At 47.7% G+C, this 24,327-nt stretch overlaps 1 protein-coding gene across 2 annotated transcripts in view; it reads right to left on the reverse strand.

Annotated features, from left to right (window-relative positions):
• Positions 1-24,327, reverse strand: part of IPPK (inositol-pentakisphosphate 2-kinase) — a 60,197-nt gene that overhangs the window by 30,615 nt on the left and 5,255 nt on the right. The window contains exons 2-9 of one of the 2 annotated variants that reach the window (XM_052644836.1): positions 20,750-20,797; positions 18,587-18,682; positions 15,066-15,132; positions 11,873-11,994; positions 10,901-10,990; positions 5,691-5,749; positions 5,219-5,291; positions 1,759-1,905 (exon numbers count right to left, since the gene is read on the reverse strand). In XM_052644836.1, coding sequence (XP_052500796.1) covers positions 1,759-1,905; positions 5,219-5,291; positions 5,691-5,749; positions 10,901-10,990; positions 11,873-11,994; positions 15,066-15,132; positions 18,587-18,682; positions 20,750-20,797 — 702 coding nt within the window. Of the gene's footprint in view, positions 1-1,625; positions 1,906-5,218; positions 5,292-5,690; positions 5,750-10,900; positions 10,991-11,872; positions 11,995-15,065; positions 15,133-18,586; positions 18,683-20,749; positions 20,798-24,327 lie in introns of both variants that reach the window. The other variant, XM_052644835.1, reaches the window with a different exon arrangement.

Raw genomic sequence — 24,327 nt, forward strand, 5'->3', positions numbered from 1 at the left:
TTCAGTCTCCATCACACCAGCTCAGTCTAGAGAGATAACCCTCAGTCTACAGAAGACTAGTCACAAAATGTAAAATGACCACAGTAACATCCTCACATCTGCAATATGGCATCTGCAGAGCCCAGGGCCACAGCCTGTGTGGAGAGGTGTGACCACACTGAGCAGGGAGCCATCGGGGCAGGGACAGTGCAGAAATGAGGTCCATTCCACACTCAAGTGTTCTCAGGGGCCTGAAGGGCTGGGGAGACAGAGTCCTAGCTCATGTATCGCATCCTTTGAGGAAACAGCCATGTCCGATGAGCAAACAAACATCACTGAGGCCGAGCCACAGGGAGCAGCTGTGGCCATGTCCAGTTCTGACACTCTGACCTCCCACTTCTGGCAAAACATGCTCAGTCATGCAAGACAGAGTGAAAATGCACAGGTCCAGCTAGAAGGAATTTGTTACAATTACAGGTTATTCATATAGTAGAGTATCTACCTTATGGTCAAAAAATGTTTAAAAAATAGCCATGTAGAATACATTGTACCTCCCATGAGTCAGACTTGTGTCTGTGTACATATGCAGGGAAGGTCTGGAAGAAAAGTCCACAGGGGTCTCAGTGACCAGTGTCCACCTGTGTGTCCTTCCAAACAAGTTCTGTCTACTTACAAGCAGTTAAGTACCCAAACCCGGGCATGAGTTTACAAAAATTGTCTGAAATGAGTAGGCATCACTTTTGCAACAAGAAAAATACCCACAAAATTCATCTGTGCCAAGAATAACAAGGCATGGGGGACAAAAGAAGGGTGACTTGTGCCCAGGTAGCTGCATGGGGAAACCACCACACCTAAAGTCCATGCAGGAGCAAAGCTGCCGTCTCCCTGTGTCACACCCCACGGCATCCTCAGAGGCTCCAAGAGACTACAGGAACCGTCAGTACAAAAACGGAATAATCTGAATCCTAGTCAGCCCCTCAAAATAAGATCCTGGTTATGGCTCCACACGCTACATGCTTGAGCGTGTTGGCGAGCCTGCCAGCAGATGACAAAGGTGGCGAATGAGGAGCCCGTGAACATTCATGGCAAAACCCAAATCAGTCACAAAGCCACCTTGAAGTTTGGATGCCCACTGAGTCAGGCCAGCCCATGGCAAGTCTGTAAGGAATGGGGCCTGGAGTAGGAGACACCCAGAGTCACGGGTCTCACACATCTGTGTTCACAGCCTGTCTGCAAACTGCCACCCACTGAGGCCACCCACCCGCCCTGAAGGGCCTTGCACTGTGGGAGTCCAATATTCCGGGCCTCAGTCCTCTCCATCTAAGAGAAAGGCCAAGGAAAACCTACCTCCAGGGTTGCAATGAGATGGAACCATGTAGAGAAACCACAGAGGATGTGCAGACATGTCGAACGACATTTAGAGAAAATCTTACAGCCCAAATGTATGCTGCAGTTTATAAACCCAGACAGGAGATGAGAACGGTAATGTCCCCACCTGGGGCTGAGAGGATAGAGAGGCCCAGCTTTGGGGAGCCCTGACGGGACCAAGGCTGCTCCCACAGAAGCTCCGTGAGGCCAGGCAGGACCCTCTCAGGCCATGCCACAGGCTCTGCTTCCCCTGCGCCCAGCCCGCCCACCAGGCCTACCTTGGCAGCGCAGGCTCCTGCTGAAAGGGCTGGCTTCACAGACGGGTGGGCCCCGCAGCCCAGGCCCCGACCTGAGGGCACCCGCCCGGCCCTTGTCCGAGCCACTCAGTAGCACCCGTGTGATGACACGCACCAGCTCCCGGATCACAGCCCTTGTGCAGTGGGGTCCACTGGCCAGGCCATTGGATGGGAAGAAGAACGGCTTCAGGTGGTGTGCGAGCTCACTCCAGTCAGCCATGGGGCTGCGGGCATCTTTGCAGCCATAAATCAGCTCACCATTCTTCAGGAAGGGAAAGAGACAGGGAAACATCAACTCCACAGGTTGATAGAAAAACACCTCCATCCCCACCCACTGGACAGGCAAAGGTACTTGACATTTACACGTGCCCCCATTTAGGATCTCTACCCACCCTCATGTACCACATTAACTGACAAAGTGGAAAAGCCCACTGGAACATGAAAAAGAAGAGAAGTTCTCAAAAACCAAAGACCAGAAAGGCCCCAGACCTGAGACTCAAACCCTCAGACAGGAACACATGGTATGCTGGCAACCTCAAACAAACTCAGCCCAAAGCACAAACTCCCAAAGATCCTAGCCTGTTACTGAAGAGGCCAAGTGACACTGTGCTGCTGAGGGACACAAGAGTGTCAGTCTGGCCCTAAGCAGACAAATTGCTCAACCACTGTGGGTGTACATTGGCAGCCAGCATCCCAGAGCCTTCTGTCCTCTGTGAAAGACTAAGCCAGGCTCCAGCCAGAGTGGTAAAGGCCACCAGCATCGCTAATACAGAAGTCTTCATTCTAGAGGCCAGTCCTGCCTTTTAAAACAAAGTCCAGCAAAGAAACTCCTCATGGCACCAATGATCCCAGGGCTACAGAAAGGGATGCTCAGTAGGTGCAACCCCATGACTTTTTACAGGGGTCTGCAATGTCCAGGAAAAAGCCCCTGATCAGCAGCCAATCCCAGGGGAGAGACATTTTCTAGTCTGTGAGAGTGTGGTCAGCACCCTCCAGTAGGTCCCCAATGGCCTTCATCCCTTGATACTCACACCCCGTAGTTCTCTCTCCAAACAGTGGAGGTTTAGTCTGTGTGACTGACAGAATACAAGTAAAGCCAACAGCATACCCCTGGCAAGATTAAGATGCTGTGGATTCTGTCCTGATGATCCTCTTCTCAGATCACAGCAGCCACACGGAGCTGCCATGGAGCTGTGGGGCCTCCTGCCAATTGCTGTGGAGGCACCGTCCGAGCAGCAGAGCCTCTGCCCCCACAGCTGAGCCCTCAGGTGAGATGCAGCCTTGAGGGGCCCGGAGCCAGAACCAGCTATGCTGCCCCTTCTGGCCACAGAAACTGAGAGGATAAGTGGCTGTTATGCAGTAGTAGATGATACCATGAGGACGATCCCAGCTCTGCCCCCAGGTTGCAGATGGGGGTCAGTTCAGTCCACTAAGAAGCGTGGACGGGGATTCAGTAGTGTGATGCCTCCCTAGGAGTCCCCTGTCAGCACTGTCAGAGGCCACAGATGCGGGTGCCCAGGGAGATGGGAACACAGCTGAGGCCGCTGCTGACCAAAGGACCAGGAGAAACCAACAAGAGATGCTGCCCCTTGAGATGGGCCTTACAGAGGTGGGGCGGGGAGGTGAAAGGAAAAGCAGGAGCTTCTGGGAGGAAAGCAGGCCAAAACCACTCAACATGGGCTGTGGCCAGAAGGTAGGGCCAGGGCTCAGCCTGCTGTCCGGTGCGGGGGCAGCCTTGGCCCACCATGAAGCTCTCTCCTCCAGGCCCATGAGCAGCTGAGTGACCCTGCACAGTAGAAGGCCTTCTCTCCCCAGTGCCTGGAATCCAGGCAGACAGGCATCTTACATATACACCCAGAGTTGTTCAAGAGCCTCATGTGACATTTGCAGAGAGCTATCGTCCCAGTCTCTATGACAGTCCCACGTGGCCCCCACCACATCTCACAGGGGTCCAGTATTAGGGTGGACAGAGCCACAGGCTTGGAGTCTGTGAACAACATTTAGACAGACAAGGGGAACGCGCCAACGGCAGAGAACACAGTGGCAGCACGGATCGTGATCCAGGAGATCCCTCCACACCTGGAACTTGACAGAGAGAGCTTGCCAGCACTTGCAAAATGTACTGCATTGCTCCTGGTGTTATTTTTAAAAGCCATTCCATGTCACTTCTTCTAATCCATCTCTTTTGAAACTATTATCTCAATCTCTGGATTTTCCCCCTAGCTGAGTTCAACAGAAGCAGCAGAGAGCCAGGGTTCTCAGTCCCAGGTCCCAGGTCAACTGATCCAGGGGCCAAGTCAGACCCACCACTCAGCTTATGTTGGCCTGACAGGCCAGCCTAAGTGAGGGCAGTCAGAAAAGGGTCCACTTGAGACAAAATGCCAGCCTTACTATATGTTCCAAATAAATCCCCAGAAGACAGGGAACTTATCTTTGGCATTTAAACATAAAATTCCTAAAGTCTTTGCAAGAGTTAAAAACAAAACTGATTTTAAACTATGTCCTCTTTTTCTTGACTTGGAAAGGCAGAAGGAGACAAGGTAAAGCTGATTCAACATGACCAGGTTTCTGAACCATACGGGGAAAAGTGAGCCAAGAACAGGCTTCACGCCCACACCCCCCAGGCTCACTTCTGAGGGCCATCCAGCATGCAGAGCAGCACTATCCACACGGAGCAGGATGCAGAGGGCACCAGGCTGTCCAGACCCAGCAGCCCTGCTACGCCACACAGATCCACCGCCTGTAAACCTGGAGCCTGTCACGAGCTCTTGCTTATATGTCACACCTAGTATGAACATAACCAGGACTGGGAGCAGTCAGTGGTAACCAGAAAAGAAGATGACAAGGGGGACCCCAGGGGACATATTTCTAACACAAACCCTTCCCCAGATCTGGGCCAGCCCTGCCCTGTCTTCCTGCACCCCCTCTCCCCACTCCTCTGCCCCTCAGCATCTCCCCCATGTATGCCTGACAGCAGCAGGTCAGGGACCACAGGGCCTGAGCAAGTCCAGTCAGGGTGCCAGAAGCAGGTGGTCATGAGGAAGCAGAAGGTGCCAGTGCCAGATGGTGAGTATGCTGCATGCAGAACCCTTCCCCTACACAATCAGGAAGCAGGACAGTCACAGCTGCAGGACTCTGAGAACTCACTCACTGACAAGGATGTCCCCTAATTGTAAGTTCCCTAAGTTAACCGGGAGGAAAGGCTCAGGTGTGGCCACCCTTTAGGTTGCCCCGCCCCAGGTCCTACTCCCATCTCAACCACAGAGGACACCTGAGACGCAGTCAGGGCCATCTTTACCCAAGAACCAGAGTCAGGGTCTGTGCCTCGAGCCCGAGGCCACCCAGTGGGCAAGGAGTTACCATTACACACCCCAGGAGTCCCAGGATGGCATATGCTCATGAAATAAGGCTTGGAAAAAGGACCCAAAGGGTCATACTGAGGCAGCCCCAGTGCAGATGCCCTTGTCTGCAGGTCACAGAGCCCTGTTAGGGACCATAGCACCAGGGCTTCATCCAGCTCAGTTCAGACACCCACTGGACCCACCCAAAAGCCATAAAATAGAAGCAACTTTTACCTTAAAGATCTTTAAGTTGTTCTGTGCCTCCTGTAACAAGCTTTTCAAAGCAAAGTACATTCTCTGTTTATTTCTAAAAAGAGAAAGTATTATTGACAATTAGAGCACATTTTGCATTTACCTGCCTGTGGCTCAGGGGACATGCCCAAGAGTTGCCACTTGAGATCTCCAAGCTTTGCAGATTAAGGAGCTGTATTCTCCCCAGCCCTCTTCAGAGAGGCACCCACATCACCGCCCCTAATCCCCACCCTTCTCTCTGCCCCTTCCTCTGCCAGCCACTGGTGATCTGCAGGAACCTATTAAGGCAATGCTGACCCCAGGCAAGAAACCTGAGCCTTGCCCTGCAGGCAAATAGCCCCTAACTGCAGAATGCACCCTCCACCCCCACTGCAGAGAAGGCCACACACCCCACCACCCCACCACCACCAAGAAGAAGGGCAGCACTAGGGACAATGGAGAAGTATTCTCTTACCCTGAGTAGAGATCGAGAGGACAGTATTTACTTATCTGCTTCCACTTCCCAGTTGCTACCTGTTAAGAAATCACCACAGGGTGTCAATGATGGGATTGGGGAAGCACACTGGGCTAACTCTAACACACAAAAGAGCTCAAGGGACTGTGAGATAACCAAGGCAGCTGAAGGGCCCAGCAGATGACACCACCTCCAGGTGCATATCACTAGCTGGCGCAGGGAGCTTGACTCTGACTCCAAGAAACCTCGGCCCTCCTCTGAGAGCCTCACGAAGCTGCCAGCCCCTCCACGTGAGCAGAGAAATGGCAGCCAGCACCTTTGTAAGATGCCATGGCTAAATTTTTGTAATCAGATGAACAAATATTTACAATTATAATATCCAGGAAAGGTAGGTTGCACCCAACTAGCAATTTCATGTTGTCAGTGAGAAGACAAATTGGCACAACCTTTAAAAGGCAACTTGCTGGTTTCCATCAAAGTTTTAAAGACAGATGCCCCCTGATTTGGCAAATCTATGAGGAATCACTGGGTCAAGGATGTTCACTGCGACATGTGAAACAACCTGTGAAACACAGCAAGACCTAGAAACAACGAAATAAATCAAAGCACATCTGCTCTTATGGACTAGGACACGGCAAGATGCATGTTGAATGAAAGAATCAGTAAACAATATGCAGCCACTAACAGACAGAGGCAAAATCACAAATATTTATTCAAAGAGAAAAGCAACTGGCAGAACAATGCGTATGAAATAACTTGCTTTAAAAAGAAAAAAGGATATGTGCATCTATACATGCATTATCCAAATACGCAACAAAAAAGCCTTGACAGATACATGACAATCTTCAAGGATTATTTAAGTGAAAAAAATCATTTAGCAGAATAATTGCTTATGGCAAGGAAAAAAAAAAAAAGACAGGACTCAAATGACTCAGAATGAAAGAAAATACAGTACTATCTATCTTGCAGGAATAAAAATAAGTTTAGAGGAATGCTGTGAACAATTATATGCCAACAAATTATGTGAAATGAACAAATTCTTTAGAAACATACAGCTACCAAAACTGACTCAAGAAGAAATAGAGAATCTAAACAGACATAACAAAAGACTGAATCAGTAATCAAAAATCTTTCAACAAAGAAAATCCCAGGACCAGATGGCTTTGCTACTGAATTCCACTAAATGTTTAAAGAAAAATCAATACCAATACTCAAACTCTTCCAAAAACTGAAGAGTAAAAGATGGAAAATCTTCCAAATTCATTCTATCAAGCCAATTATCATCCTGGTACCAAAACTAGACAAAAACATCACTAGAAAAGAAAACTACAAATATCCCTCAAGAAAAAAATCCTCAACAAAAACTAACAAACCAAAATAAGTAGCATACTAAAGAGATTACACACCTTCATCAAGTGGCATTTATCTATCAAACACAAGGGTGGTTCAACATATGAAAATCAATCAACATAATACACTATATTAATAGAAAGAAGAAAATACCTCATGATCATCTCAACAGATGCAAGACAAGCATGTGACAAAATCTAACACTCTTTCACGATTTAAAAAACAAAACTCTAAAAATAAAAAAAATTTTGACAAACTTACAGTGAGAATATTACATTCTACAGTGAAAAACCAAAAGCTTTACCCCTCAAGACCAGGAACAAGATAAGGACAGCCACTCTTACTACTTCTATATAATACTGTACTTAACATCAGAATTACCATGTGACTCAGCACTACTACTTCCGGGTTTATACCCAAAAAAGCTGGAAGCAGAGCCTCAAAGAAATATCTGCACAACCATGTTCACAGAAGTATTATTCACAATAGGCAAGAAATGGGAGCAGCCCAGTGACCATCAGTGGATGAATGGGATGAACCAAATAGATTATACACGTTCAATGGATGTTACGCAGCCTTAAAAAAGGAAGAAACTTCTGATAAAAGCTATGGTATGGATGAATCTTGAGGACATTATGGTATGTGAAATAAGTCAGTCACAAAAGGACAAATACTGTATGATTCCACATATATGAAGTACCTACAGTAGTCAAATTCACAGAGCTAGAAACTACAATGGTGGGTGCCAGGGGCCTGAGAAAGGAAGAAATGTGTTATTTTATGGATGTAGAGTTTCAGTTTTACAAAACAAAAAACATTCTGGAAATGGATGGTAATGATAGAGTTGTACAACAATGTAAACATACTTAACACCTCTTAATTGTACACTTAACGGTTAAGATGGTAAATTTCATGTCATGTATATCTCATCACAATTAAATACATCTATTTATTTCAAAAAATTAATTGTATTTCTATGCAATAAACAACTTGAAAATGACATTTTTAAAAATTCTATTTATAATGCTTAGTCGCTCAGTCATGTCCAACTCTTTGCGACCCCATGGACTATCACCCATCCGGCTCCTCTGTCCATGGGATTCTCCAGGTAAGAATACTGGAGTGGGTTGCCATTTCCTTCTCCAGGGGATCTTCCTGACCCAGGGATCAAACCCAGGTCTCCTGCATTGCAGGCTGCTTTCCTACCATCTGAGCCACCAGGAAAGCCCCTACTTACAATGGCATCTCCAAGAACAAAGCATTTAAGATAAGTTCAACAAAGGAAATATAAAACCTATATGCTGAAAACTTCATAACATTTCTGAAAGAAATTAAAGATCTAAATAAATGAAAAACCCTGCATTCACAGAGTACTAATACTGTTGAGGGGGCAGCACTTCCCACACAAATGTGCAGCACAATGATTCCCTGTCAAAATCTCAGCTGGTTTCTTGGAAATCATGAAGCTTAAAGACATCTATATTGGAAAGGAAGAAGTAAAACTCTATTCACAGATGACACAATTCTGTACATAGAAGATTCCAAAGAATATACAAAGAAAGCTACCAGAGCTAATAAATAAATGCAGCAAAGTTGTAGGGTACAACACACATACGAGTTGTGTCTCTACACTCCAGCAATAAACAAACCAGAACGGAAATTAAGGGAGCAGTTCCATTTACAACATTCCAAAAGAATAAAATACCTACATATAAATTTAACCAAAGTGGCAAAAGACTGGTACACTGAAAACTATAAAATGTTGCGGAAAGAAATTAAAGAAAACCTAAATGAGTGGAAAGACAGCTGTGTTCATGGATTATAAGACTTAATATTATTAAGATGGCAAGGCGTCCCTGGTGGCTCAGATGGTAAGAATCTGCCTGCAATGCAGGAGGCACAGATTTGATCCCTGGGTTGGGAAGATCCCCTGGAGAAGGGAATGGCCACCCAGTCCAGTATTCTTGCCTAGAGAATTCCACGGACAGAGGTTCCTGGCAGGCTATACAGTCCACGGGGTTGTAAAGAGTTGGACGCAACTGAGTGACTAACACTTATACACTATCCAAAGTGATCTACACCTTCCTGTAATTTCTGTCAAAATTCCAACAAAATTCCAACTGCAATTTTTTGCAGTTACAAAAAATCCAACTCTCAAAATCATATGTAATTGTAAGGAGCCTCAAATAGTCAAAACAATCTTGAAAAAGAAAAACAAACCTAGAAGACTAATACTTCCTGATTTTAACAAGAGTGGCATAAGGACAGACCGATAGAAAGAAGGTCAGAATTAAGACCTCACATATAAGGCCAATAAATCCACCAACACCAATCAATGGAGAAATGATAGTCTTTTCACAAGTGGTGCTGGAAAAACTGGATATCACATGTAAAAGAATGAAGCTGGACCCTTATCTAACACCAAATATAAAAACTAACTCAAAACAGATCAAAGACCAAAACATAAGAGCTAAAACTATAAAACTCTTAGAAGAAAACATATAGGAAAAGCATATGACCTTAGTTTAGGTAACGATTTCTTGAATATGAAAGCAAAGGCATAGGCAACAAGAGTAAAAAAAAGACAAATCAGACTTTTTCAAAATTTAAAACTTTTTTGCAACACTGTCAACAGAGTAAAAAGGCAACTGACAGAATGGGAGAAAATATTTGCAAATCACATATCTGATAAAGAGATTAATATCTAAAATATACAAAGAATCCCTAAAACAACTAAAAAAATCACAACTCATTTCAATAATGGGTGAGGAATTTGAATAGACAGTTCTCCAAGGAAGACATACAAATGGCCAATAAGCAAACCAACAGATGTTCAACATCAGTAACCTTTGCAATGAAATGCAAATGAAAATCACTTGAGATACTACTTTGTATCCATTAGGATGACTATGATCACGAACAGGGATGATAATCAGTGCTGGGGGAGCGAGGATGCGGAGAAACTGGAGCCCTCGCGCATCTGCTGCTGCTGTTGTCCAGTTGCTACGTCACGTCCGGCTCTTTGAGACCCTCTGAGCTACGTATGCCAAGTTTCCCTGTCCTGCGCTACCTCCCAAAATTTGCATTTATGGTCTTTCTTTACGATCCAGCTCTCACGTCTGTTCACTGCTGGGGGGAATACAGAATTGTGCTATAGCTACGCAAAACAGTCTGCCATTTCCTCAAAACTCTAAACAGAACTTCCCCCAAGATCCAGCAATTCCACTCCTAGGAATATACCCAAGAAAACTGAAAAAAGCGACTCAAACATGTACATGTACACATACGTTTATAGCAACGGTATTCACAGTAGCCAAAATGAAAAAGCCATGTGTCCCTCAACAGATGAATGGGTAAACAAGATGTTCCCGTACAATGGAGGATTATTATTCAGTCATAAAAAGAATGCAGTGCTGATAAATGCCACAGCATGTATCAACCTCAAAAATATTATGTTAACTAGAAGAGGGCAGTCACGAAAAGCCATAATTTGTGTGATTCCATTTGTATGAAATGTCCAGAATAAGCAGATCCACAGATTCAGTAGTTGCCAAGGGTTGGCAGGACTACAGATGTCTGCTAATGGGCACAGGACTTCTTTTTGAGGTGATGAAATGTTCTGGAATTCGATAGTGGTGATGGTTGCACAATCTTACGACTAGACTAAAATCTGCTGGATTATACACTTTAAAAGGGTAAACCTTAGGATATGTATAGCCATCTCAATGAAGAAGAAAAAGATGAACTAGTTTTGAAATAAAAAGTAAACAGTATCCCCGTTTTATTTTACTCCTCTGAAAACTCCAGATGACCCAGCCAGTCAGCCCAAGGCCCTGAGCAGTGAGGCCGGCTCTTCCTACCTTGAGGTGCTGGTGCATGCAGTAGCGACACACCCTGTGCTTCATGTCATGGGTGACGTCACTGGAGAAGGGAATGAAGCCACATTTGGGCTGCAAAACAGACACGGAAGGAAACACGCTTAGGGAGAGAACAGACACCTTCAGGGAGACACATCATCACAGGATAACGAAGTACAACTCCCAGGAGAATCAGGAAGTGTTGGCTACAAACATTCCCAAAAGTTGCTTTTATCTTCAGTCCCTAGAGGGGATTGATGCCGCCCTCACTGTATCGTATAAATATCTCTTTGCCACTGGAGAATCCACCCAGAACTCTCACTGGAGAAGAACAACGAGGCCTCAGTTGCTCGCTTGACAAGGGGCAACACAGAGTAACCCTGTGTTTTCATTACAGAACAAGACCGGAAAGCCTCCAGGAGTGCAGATCTGTCCCACACTCAGCTCCTAAGAGCAGAACCCTCAGTCTCTCTGATAAGACTGCGTGAACGGAATGGTGCTCATCGGATGGTTCCCAGGATCCCAGAATGTCTGAAATTCTGGTTGTCTTTTAAAATCCAGAGTTTTCACGTGTAATATGTAAGACCACTGCCTAGTGTCGGGGCACCAAATCCTTTGTGACGCTGAGACACTCGCCTGTTTAGAGAAGCAGAACATCGCCCACACTGAACATCTGGAGTGTGAGCGCTCAGGGCCAAGAGCGCGACCCAGAAGTCACCAGCAGAGGTTTGGAGAAAGGAAACGAGATGCCTGGGAGGCTTCCTGAGGGAGACTCAGGTGGCCACGCCGGACAGGGAGCCACAGGGCTGAAGCCGGGGAGTGGCCCTGATCCAGAAATCACTGACCTCCTCAAGACAAGCAACACCCTTTGTAGGCCCCCCCTCAAGGTGGGGAAAGTGCACTCCAGGCAGATGACCCATGGACTTACAATTTCTCCTTTTTCCCCAACAGCATTCCCCTTTAACAAATACTCACCTTGATCTCCACACACAGAATCGGCCGGCGCTCTGCAAACTGGTAGGTCTGCAGTCTGGCTAGGTTGGGGAGGCACAGGGCATAGCCACTGAGCGTGTCCAGGTCCTTGTCGCAGCGAGATTCTGTGAAACAGAGCGAGGCAGATAACTGAGGGTCAGCGAGAGCGACAAGACAACTCCGTGGCAGCCTGGGCTCCTGCTGGGGAAGGACCAACTCAGCCTCTGCTTTGGGGAGGCCACCTCTGACGCTTGGGTTATCCTGCCTGAGGAGTCTCCGTAAGGACCTAGAGTCACACGAGGATAACGCTGTGATTCCTGGTAGGAGCTTGGACCTTGTAGTACCAGCTCCACCTCCGGAGGGGCTGGAGGCTAAGGGCAGCCACACAGGCGGCCAGCTGTGTCTACATGCCCTCTTGCTGCTGCTGCTAAGTCGCTTCAGTCGTGTCTGACTCTGTGCAACCCACAGATGTCAGCCCACCAGGCTCCCCCGTCCCTGGGACTCTCAAGAACACTGGAGTGGGTTGCCATTTCCTTCTCCAATGCGTGAAGGTGAAAAGTGAAAGGGAAGTCACTCAGTCGTGTCCGACTCTTCACGACCCCATGGACTGCGGCCCACCAGGCTCCTCCGTCCATGGGATTTTCCAGGAGTGGGGTGCCTTTGCCTTCTCCAGTCTATATCCCCAAGCCCCAGCAAAAATCTTGACCCCTCTTCTCTCAGCTGGTTTTAATCTGTGTCCCTAAGCCATAACCATGAGAGTAACAGTGAGTTCTGTGGGTCCTCCTAGCAAATTATCAGACCTGAGGTTGGTTCTGGGGACCCTCAAATATGCAGCTGCCATCAAAAGTGAGAGTGATCTCGGAAACTGCCCCCCCATTCTGTTGACTCCCTTAACCCAGGAGTTCAGAGAGGAAGGCGGCAACAGCCACTACCTTCCTTTTAAAGCTTCCTGCAGAATATTCAAACACTAATATTTCCTCAGCACGGACGACTAGAAGTTATACTGTAGACAGTCACATAAGATATGGCCTCTAGATCCCAAGAGAAGTCGCCTTTCCTCCTTCCACACAACGAGGCTGAGTATGAGTCACTGTTACAACAGGGGACAGTCTTATTACTGTTAAGTAGTATAACTGCTGATTATAAAACTAATGATGCCACGTGGCGCTAGTAACTAGAAGGCAGAATCACAGCAGGCCTCAGTCTGTCTACATGAGGAAAACAGAGCCAAGACACAATCCAGGTTTTGAACAGGGCTGCTGCCTCCTCCCCCTTCGTCAGCCGTTTCCACCCATGAAGCCCTGCTCCTCAGTGCTCCCCAAACCAGGGCCTCCAGGGCACAGTACCCTGTTCTCTTTCATTTTCCTAATCAAATACAGAAAAAATTTCATATTGGCTTACACTCTGACTGCCTGGCTGTGATTTAGGGGGAGACATTTCACTCCTTAACAACATAAATTTGACATCTCTGTCTCTGACTGTGAAAGGAAAAGCTTTAACATGGTTAGTATCATTACTGTGACAAATAAGTATAGGGAAAGTACCTGAGGTATGGAGGGAAAATATCTGAGCTGATGGGGGAGAAATTATGTGAAGTGATGGGCGGGGGGCGTTATGAGAGGTGACAGGGGTGATATATGAGGTGATGGGAGGGAGGGTATGTGAGGTAATGAGGGAAGATATGTGAGGTGATGGGGAAGGTATATGAGGAGATGGGGGTATGTAAGGTGATAGGGAGAGGGCAGGGGAGATGGTCGGATGGTAGGAGAGGATGTGAAGTGATGAGGGAAGGTATGGGAGGTGATGGGGGAGAGTCTGTGAGGGGATGCGGGAAAATACATGAGGTGATAGGGGATGTATGTGAGGAGATGGGAAGCATGTGAGGTGATGGGGAGAGGGTATGGGAGATAATGGGCAGAGAACACGTAAGGTAATAGGGCAAGGTTTGGGAGGTGATGGGGGGGTATGTGAGGTGATGGGGAGAGTATATGGGAGATGATGGTGGGAGGTATACCAGGTGATGGGTGAAGGAATGGGAGGTGATGGGGGTAGGTGAGGTGATGAGGGAAGGTATGGGAAGTGATAGGGGAGGCATGGGAGGTGATGCGGGGAAGTATGAGGAAATGGGGGGCATGTGATATGATGGGGAGAGGGTATGGGAGATGATGAGGGAAGGGTATGGGAGATGATGAGGGGAGGGTATGGGAGATGATGAGGGGAGGGTATGGGAAGTGATGGGGGAAGGTATGAGAGATGAGATTGAGTATGGGACGTGATGAGGGAAGATATGTGAGGTGATGGGGGAAGATAGGTAATTGGGGGAAGGTATGGGAGGTGATGCAGGAGGTATGTGAGGTGATTGGGGAAGGTGATCGGGGTGGTCTGTGAGATGATGAGGCGTATGTGAGGTGATGGAGGAAGGTACTGGAGGTGATGGGGGCTGCTATTTGTGGTACTTGGTTTGGTGGAGGAACATATGAGTGGTGATGGGGAAGGTATGGCCAGCGGGGAAAGGTACAGAAGGTGAAGGGGGAAAGTCTGGGAGGTGAGGAGGAGCAAGTATATATTGAGGAGGGCAGGGTACATTTCTACTGCTGGGTAGAAGTCATGTGTGGTGATGGGGGAAGCTATGTATGGTAATCCAGTTCCAGTTCAGTCGCTCAGTTGTGTCTGACTCTTTATGACCCCATGAACCGCAGCACGCCAGGCCTCCCTGTCCGTCACCAACTCCCAGAGTTCAGGGAAGTAAGTGAGGTGTGGTGGGAAGTACAAAAACTCAAGTCTCCCAGCTTACCTCAAGAGGATAAGCAGGCTGGGTGGTGCTGGCTTCTGAAAGAAGGGCCTCAAGACTGCCCTCCTCTAGGGCCTGGCCCACCCTCCACAGCTTAGGTCTGCTCTGGTTTTCTTTTGGACTCCTCCAGACCACCCTAGAGCCCACCTTCCCTTCCCTAACTCTCCTCCAACTCCTTCAGCTACCTTTTGCCCCTCGAAAGCATTATTTTTATGAATTAGTTCTTGGTCATATATTCCCTGCAGTGATCTACATATTTGACACCCAGAACTGTATTCACAAACTCCTAGGATTTCTACCCCTGATAATGAAGCTCTTGGCAAACAAGTTGCTAAAAACTGTATCTGCCTAACATCAAACACTTCAAATGGAATATTATAAATTTTGTAAGTTAGAAACCCTTACCTGGTCTTTCACATTGTATCTTTAAACAAAGCTGTTTCACAAAATCTAAAGGCAGCTGAACAACTTCCTGTAAGAACAAATAAGAAATACTCAGTGTGTGTTACACAACAAGGCAAACGTACTTAATGCCACAGAACCGCAGACTTTAAAATGCTTAAAATGGTAAACTTTATGTTCTGTATATTTTACCACATTAAAAAAACACTCAGCATGTGAGTTTTGGGAATAAAAGCTGCTCTGTTATTTTAAGGACATGTCCAGATTACGTCCAACTCTTTGGGATCCCATGGACTATAGCCCACCAGGCTCCTCTGTGCATGGAATTTTCCAGGCAAGAAACACTGGAGTGGGCTGCCATTTCCTTCTCCAGAGGATCCTCCTGACCCAAGGATCGAACCTATATCTCCTGTGTCTCCTGCACTGACTGGTGGATTCTTCACCACTAACGTCTCTGTGCACTAACAGGAACAGGCCCTCCTCAGGGTGGCTGGTGTCCACAATGGCCGTGGCTAGCAGCGTGCCCAATGTCACCCACAATCAGTCTCCAGAGAACACTCCTCAGGCAGCTCCTGTGTTCTCAAGGTGACCTCATCCTCATTCTCCAGGGGTCTGTGGATGGCAGAGCAGGAGCCTGAGACAGCCCTCTGCCTGCAAAAACTTCCTCACCAACTGTCTCCTCAGGCAACATGAGGCTTCTCACATTCCCATCTGAGAAGCAGCTCAAGGAACAGGGTCTGATCAAATATTAATCTCTGGGTAAGGGATTTCCCTCATGGCCCAGTGGCTAAGCCTCCGCACTCCCACATGCAGCGGGCCAGGGTTTGAGCCCTGGTCAGGAAACTAGATCCTACATGCCACAACTGAGAAGATCCTGCAAGGTGCAGCTAAGGATCCCGCATGCCACAGCAAAGATCGAAGATCCCATGTGCTACAACTACATCCCAGCACAGCCTGATAAAATAAATAATCTTTTAAAAAAATAAATCCCCAGGTGGACATCCTGTGCCCCCATCAGCTACAGGATAGCTAATATTTGGTGCATTTGGGCAAGAAACGAAGAAGCAACTCCTTTCTGCTTTGCTGTTTCTTTGCAATCTCCCAAACTAAGAGTTTCTATTTAATCCACATTGCTCACCATCTTCCCTGTATTTCCAGGGTGGGAGAATTCTGACTTAAAAAGAATCCTAAGGGGATGGAAGAGACTGGCCTAGAAAGAGGATGCTGGGATCCTGTCCATTTACATGCCACACCTTCTCCATCACACCCTTTGCGTGATGGAATTTTCCCCATGTCTGGGACAGTCATTCCCAGACTGTCCTAACCTCCAACTCACATGAAGACAGGCCCAGATCAGTCCCCAAACCAGCCAGGCAGGATTGGAGGCAGCATGGCACAAGGGGTGTGTCGGTCTCTCTGTCTGAGCCTTGCTCTCACTGGGCTAGTCATTTCTCATCTCAGGACACAGAAGAAGGAAATGCTCTTAACAGGGCTCCCCTCTAACCTAGCTCATGTCATCAGGAGGAGAAAACCATATCGTTTTCAGGCAAAAATGCTGATTTTGCCTGAATATGGTCTTATTTGGACCAGAGATGTGCTCTGTATCCCACATTCAACAGTGCTGGGCCTGAGTGGCAGTCCTCTCAACCACCTGGAGGAAAAGCAGATTGTGTTTCCCTCAGGCAGTGTCTTCATGCGAAGGAGGTATGTCAACAGGGTGAATATCCCCACAATGTGACATTGTGGATCCACCTCACAGGCCCAGAGCCTTGTCCACTGTGGACACACAGAATCAAACTTGGAGTTAGAGCATGCCCTAGGCCCTGAAGGGACAGCCCAGTGTCATTCCCACCTGCCAGGCTGGAACCGCAAGCTCCTCACCACTCTTCTTCACCACTGGCCCCTCCTGGAAGAAAGGCCTAGAGCCCCTGAGACAGAGTAACACTCCCACTCGGCCAGATGAGCATGCTCTCGCCCCAAGAAGGACTGACAGTCGGCACAGCTGCGTTCTCTCAGACAGCGTCCAGGCCGAGGAGGCGGCGGCCAGCACACAGTTACTCAGGCTCTCACAGGAGGTGGGTCTCAGGCTTCCACAATTTAACAGGACAGCTGGGGAGGGGTGGTGCCAGCCCCCAGGATGGCCTCAGTGGCCTTTGCCTCTGTGTAGTCCCATACTGCCTAGAATTGATCTGTGAAGACTCCAGGATGCTGTGGAAATGACAGACACAACTTCTTGACAGGTCATCTCTCAGACTGCGCACTGGAAGAGCCAGGCCCGAGTCACAAGGATGCTCAGAGCCCTGCAGAGAGTCCACACGGGGAGCTGCTGAGCCCCCGTCAGCAGGTCAACGGCCAGCACCACACTGCAGGCTCGATGGTTCTGGGCCACCCTGGAAGAGGATCCTTAGCCCCAGTCCTCAGATAAGATCACAGCCCTAAGGAACCCAGAGAAGCGCCACCCACAGTACATCCTAAGCTGTCAAAGGAGGACATTTTGCTGTCAGAGCCACTTAAAAGTCTACTTTGCCAGGCGATCCTTAAGCTTCACAGAAACTTTCACTGAACCTTCTTGGCATCATTTTTCTCAAGATGCACACAAGGTACAGAACTTGCAAAACAGGCAGTACTGCTCGCTCTGTTCAAAACGGCAAATCTGATCATCTGTTCAGGGTTCTGGTCTAAGACAAGCAGTAAAGCCAGCAGAAGCAGAGGCGCAGCGGGGATTAAAGCCAAGGCGTAGGAATGACTGTCCCAGACATGGACCACGGCCATCTGCTCTGAGGTTTCCAGGGGCAAGGGCCACTCCACTGAGGCTTCTTCTGCTGCCCGCTCCATGAGCATCCAAACAGCAGACCTTCCTGTAACAAGTACTCCTCTCCGTAACTGAGACCCGAAGACGCCAGCAACAGAGACCACCTGCAGGCAGGCGGAGCCACCAGCCCACGTGAGCTTCAGCTAAGCACACCACCCCTCGTGAGCCACCACCCCTCGTGAGCACACCACCCCTCGTGAGCCACCACCCCTCGTGAGCACACCACCCCTCGTGAGCACACCACCCCTCGTGAGCACACCACCCCTCGTGAGCACACCACCCCTCGTGAGCCACCACCCCTCGTGTGACCTCCCACGAGACCAGGTCACACTTCCCAGTACGGGGGCCCACTCTCCTCCCTACCTTGCTCTAAGGTGCCCATCAAAGATCCAGGCTGCTGCCTGGACCTCACTCAAGAGCTCTCACCAACTTGAATGCCCCCCTGAGGGTGGAGTGGTGGAGTCCCATGGGTCCCGGCAAGTTAAGGTCTGACGAAGTATCTCAGAATCCCATGCTTCTCAGCTAGCAAATGAGAATAACAGGATCTGCTCTCCTACCTCATGGGGCAAAAATGAGAAAAGCGCTTGGAAACTCTGTAACTAACACGAGGGGTTATTGTGAAGCACAAACTTTCAAACTATAATTGAGGAGTTGGTATTTTGATACAGAATGCGCCCATGAATTTAGACTATGTTGAAAAAAGATCACTTACCCCACAGTGAACATAGTTCTCACCCAAAAACTCTTTCATAACATTTTTGCCAAAGTCCACTATGTTCTGCAGGTGCTGAAATATCTCTTCCGAGGTCTGTAAAAGAGAAGGACGAGAAGGCCTCAATGCCCGGGAGCTCCTAGAAGGCGGACTCCGACACCACCACAAGCCTCTGTTACACACAGGGCCGCCAGGTACGTGGCCACAAAAGCCACCAGTGGCCCTGGACCTGGAGGAAGGTAAGCCCCACCATGAAGACTGCCACTCTCAATGGAGTTTCTGTCCCCAAGGGCCCCTGGACCACCTCTGCATTCTACTCAGGGCCCCGTGTGATTCCGAAGCTGTAAGTTTAAGAACCATATCTGTGGCCCTGCCTTCCTCACACAGGTGGAATCCACCTGTGGCCCGTGCACACCTTCTGAGAAATTTGACTTTAAAAATCTTTCCCATCCAAAAATTTCTAGATATTTAGATTTTATTCTTCAGCCTCTAAATGTAAAAATAAAACACTTTTACCCCAGAGGTTCTTAAAGAGTCGATAAGCTGTGAGATTTAGGTGAGACAGAAAATCAATGTCATATCCCTCACTCTGACCCAAGCCAAGAAGGACAAAGGGTTGATCACAGGTCTCACTCAGGAGCGAGAGGGCTGTCTTCTTCAACAACGGGCTCAGAGGCGCCTGACACACGGCTCAGGCTCTGAGAAGGTCTTGGTCTGAGCTGCTAGGCATGCACCATAACACAGGCAGACCATAGCCTGCACCCCAAGGCACTACTGCGTTAGGATGAAGCCTGGCAAAAAACTCCAGAACACACCCAGTGCTTCTGTAGAGCTGTGGCCACAGGCTTCTGACATAAAGGTCTTATTACTGACAGAATTAACAGACACAATTCCCCACAAATAATGCAGCTGGCATCACATAGAGCCATTTATATAACAAACAAACAAACAACTGCAAACTGTTGCCTTGAAAGACATTACCTCAATAAATGTAAACAGAAAGAACTGAAAATAGAGGCATCCAGAGGACTCTGACCCTTCACCAAGGCTAGGCTCCAGAGACCCCGAGTGGGGGACAGGGGGAGGGGAGAGGACTAGAGGGAGCCTCTGAAATGTTTCTGGATTCCACAGAAACAGAACCTCCCCGCACGATTCTCTTCAGCAGCTGCACCTCCCCCCTGTCCTGAGCCATCTTTCTCTGCACCGACCACACCGGCCCCAGACTTCACTGCAGCCAGTCCCACTGTGACCACAGGCTCAGCTTTCTCCCCTGGGCCCCTCTTCTCATTCTATGAAACTAACCCCCAAGGGTGCCTTTCATTTGCACAATCAGCCACCGTTGGCACCCATAAGCCATCCACCTCACCATCTTTTCTGGCTGTTTCACCATAATTCAAATGAGGTGAGATGGTGACTCATGTCTCCATCACCCTGATCTTGAGCCCAATTTCCACTCACCATCCAGCACCACGGCCCTGCCCCACTGTGTGGGTGTGACCTGCAACTCCGGCCTTTTCTCCCCTTTTCAGATAGAGTCTATGTTCATATCATGCCCTCCCCACTGGCCATGAAAGATGAAAGGCTCCCACAGGGCTAGTGCATCTTGACCTCTGTGGCCACTTAGATAAACACCACGGCAACATCACACCTCAAGGCAGACAGACACTGCATCTCGGGGGTCAGCAGGCACGCAGCAGACAACAGTGGTTTTCTAAGGGTGCCCACAGTACTTTGCTCGGGTGACTCAGAGAACAGAAACCCAGCGCGCCATCTGAACTGCCAGCTGTGACTTGTAACACTGTCTACCACAGCATTACAGACTTCATTTTCATAGCTAGCCTTCCACAGATAGGGAAACTGAGGCAGTGGGGTGTAAGGAAATCGCCATGGCAAAGCGAAGCCGTGGGTTTCCCAGTCATAAGCAGAGCTCTCTGAACTAGTCTGGGAGGCTCCTGACTCACTACCCAGGGACTAACTGTGATGACCCAGCAGGTCAAAGCGCTGGGTCCTGCAGGAATGATGGGCACACTGCTTTCAGCACTGAATGCTTGTATCATATTCAGATTTCTAAAATTAGCATTAATACTTTTTTGCATCAGAAAAAAATCAAAGTTTTCTTAAATAATTATTTTAATGATGGGGTGGCAAATCCACTGATCTTACCTTCTTCCTATTAGGAGGAAACTTCAGAAAACGAAGCACCACACAGCGCTATTGGAAAATAAAACAGAGTCTGATTAGTGCCCACACAAAGCCTGGGGATAAGGGTAGACGGCTGTGGAGAAAAAGCTGTCCTCACCAGGGCCTGGGACACCCAGTGCCACAGGGAGGAAGTGAGGGCCATTACTGGGCCACATGTCTGAGGACACAGAGCAACTAGGAAAACCTATGCTCTCTGACCTAGTCAGGCCACTCCCAGTGATTTAAGGAAAAAAAGGTGCACAGAAGATTTTAGCTACTGCATGTAAAAGGACTGTTTACAATTCCAAATAAAATGTAAACAACCTAAATGTCCAGCAACAGTAGGATGGGTAAATACAGAGGGACGTATTCCAGACCATGGAATACTATGTAGCCATTTACCAGAAACTATGGAAGATCCATATTTACAGACACAGAGGTATAGCCATCATCACTGATGAGTGAAAAAGATTACAGGATGGGGCTGTCAGAGTGAAACTATTTTTATAAATATGTGCATATATATGTGTGTGTGTGATCGAGAATGATGTATGGGTACAGTGCTATTTATATAAAGCTCAAAAACAGGTAAGACTAAGATCTCTGGCACCTGGGATGGTCCCTGAGAAAGGTTCTAGAAGGAGCTGGTCGTGAGAATACAGGTCCATGTACTTTGTGATAATCAAGCTGTATACCCACATATGATGTTATCCCTTGTTTAAGATAAAGTATGTGCATGCTGAGTTTGTATGAACTGTCTGAAAAAACTTCAGAACAGATAACCATATGTCCAGGTAGCAACAATTGGGGAACTTAATTTTTTCAAGTCCTGTTTATTTGGGTTTTCCAATTTTTTACAATGGTAATATAACATACATTTCAAAAAATACATACAAAAAATATAACGTACATTTCAAAAATTTTTTACAATGCTAACATACATGTCAACAATGTGAAAAAAAATCAGTTTTTAAACAAGCACAGCCTTTGAAAACAGCCGTTCTTCAAGGAAATAACCTGGATGTGTTACAGAGTCTTGGTAATGGGGGAGATTAATTCCATTTGGACAACTTCAGAAACCATTCCCATGGAGACAGAGAGTTCCAGGCAGAAGGGCTTGGGTGGGAACCCAGCCTGTAAAGCAGTGGCCAGGAGGAGGAGGGGGAGGCACAGCAGTCTGGGTATTGTCTAGAGCACTGGGGTCCAGGTCGGGCAGGAGGGGCTGGTGACTGAAGAGACTCAGGAAGTACAGATTTAGCTCTCAAAACATGGTGGAGAGCAAGCAAGGCCCATAGAGACCCAGATCCATTTCCCCAGCCCACAACCCCCAACATTTCCTATCCCACTCTGCCAACACATACTCCTCTCAAAACCCCAGACAACCATCACCTCTCTGAGCCCCAAGCCCAGACTTGGGGAAGCTAAGGTCAAGGGCATGTGCCCGCCCCTCCGTTCACTTCAGTCACTCTTTGCGACCCCATGGACTGAAGCACACCAGGCTTCCCTGTCCATCACCAACTCCTGGAGCTTGCTCAAACTCATGTCCATTGAGTCCAGTGATGCCATCCAGCCATCTCTAACCCCTCCCACATCCAGGCAGACATTAGTATTCAATCATTGGAATCAACTGGCCAAGGATTCCATCAAAATTTAAGGGAAAACAAAAGTTGATAATGCAGAAACCCTAATTCTAGGCAACTTCCCAGAAACTCGGGCCCCTAAAAGTCACTCACTTTTTACCTGGACTCCACTATTTCTCAAGACCTACTAAGAAATTCTGAGTGTTGTGTTGTGTCTGCTTCAAGGAAAACTGCTCTCTCTTCTGACCTGTTCATCATTTAAAACTGTCACCAGAAACTGCCCCACAGGAGCTGCAGTGTCAGCCTTGAAGGCCAGTCTCCACAAACGCAAGCACTCAGTGGGCACACCTGTTTTGGACAGCAAGCACTAACTGCCCCCTGTGAGGGTCTGACTGGGCTGAGTTGGTGGCCCTGTGACATGCCCCAAGGCCAGCCATGGGACCAGGCGACACCCATTCAAGTGGACAGAAGTGAAAAGATGAGAAATCAACCTTACCAGCCCTGGTTGGAATAAAGACATAGTTAGTTTGAGGGCCACCCATGGTGTGTAGCAAGACTGATGCAACCACCCACAGGGAGACTCCCATGAAGGAGCCCAAATTAACACCTAATCTGGTAAGCACCAGGGCCCTGCCAGCTCACAGAGTTCTAACCAGTTGTGAAGCAAACAACTCCTTTCCTTTTAAACATCTGAAACTAGATGTTTAAAGTATATCTCCTTCATAGTGTCTAGGATAAATGTTAAGAACATGAAGAGAAAGGAATGAGACTAAGAAGAGGGGCTTAAGAAGAGTTTTTGCATGGTCCGGGGCAGAGGCAGCTCTTCCCTGTTGCAAAGTAGGACAGGGAACCCTAGGTGGGGCCCACACCTCTTCTGTCCTTTAGGATAGAAAAGTGTGGTGTGCTCTCTTGTGCCTTGAAACACTAGATGAAAACCAAAGATTTCAACAAGACTGAAAAGTCAGTGAATGGAGAAATGACACATATAAATACACACACACACATGAAACAATCTCAAAATGTATATAACACTATACTTATAAAAGAAGGAGATGGACTTGCCAGGTGGTCCTGCCAATGCAGGGGAAACAGGTTTGATCCCTGCTCGGGGAAGATCCCACATGCAAAGGGGCAAATAAGCCCATGCGCCACAACTATGGAGCCTGTGCTCTAGAACTTGCTAAGGAACCCAGAAGCTGCCACTACTGAGCCTGCGTGCTGCCAACAACTGAAGCCTGCATTCTGCAAGGAAGAGTAGGCCCCACTCCTTACTACTAGAGAAAGCCCACACACAGCAAAAAAGACCCAGTGCAACCAAATATAAATAAATTTAAAAAGAGTAGAAAGCATTCAGTGAGGGTCCCAGGTCGTGGTGGGGAAGGACTGGCATGTTACGTGCCAGGACCTAGGACATGCTCTTTGATCCCCACTGCAAACCCATCCAAGTCATCCGAATATCAAGACATCAGCAAAGCCTGGCTCCTAACAGCTCTAAAAGCACAACCATGTGAATGTCTGACAGCACAGGAACTCTGGCTACCCGGTGCTCTGCAGCCTTGTGTGTGTGTGTGAAGAAGTATCTACATATTTATGCTGCAGGGTTGAGAGAAAAGGCAGAAAACAAAAACAGACAGATACCATTCTTAAGTATTCAATACAAACGTGTTATAGAAGGAAGTGCATCAAATGTTAACAAAAATCATTTTTACTAGTAGGGAAATGCTGGATGCTTTTTGCTTTCTTCCTTCTAATATTCTGTATTTTCTAGGGTGGTGAGAGGAACTAATGATTGGCATTAACTAGAAATAAAAGAATACAAAAACAAAATAGTAAGAGGGTCACCTACCCATGTGAAGCCCAAAGGAGGAAATTCGTGGGTGGAATTAAGACTCCAGGACCTCTTGGCAAAGGTAAGGTATGATGTGATGAGCTGCTGAAGCCTTGCTGCTGGAGGACAAGCTTCAGTCAAGTCTTCCTCCA

This window comes from Budorcas taxicolor, chromosome 8 (genome assembly GCF_023091745.1).
Source record: "Budorcas taxicolor isolate Tak-1 chromosome 8, Takin1.1, whole genome shotgun sequence".
NCBI classification, from domain to species: Eukaryota; Metazoa; Chordata; class Mammalia; order Artiodactyla; family Bovidae; genus Budorcas; species Budorcas taxicolor.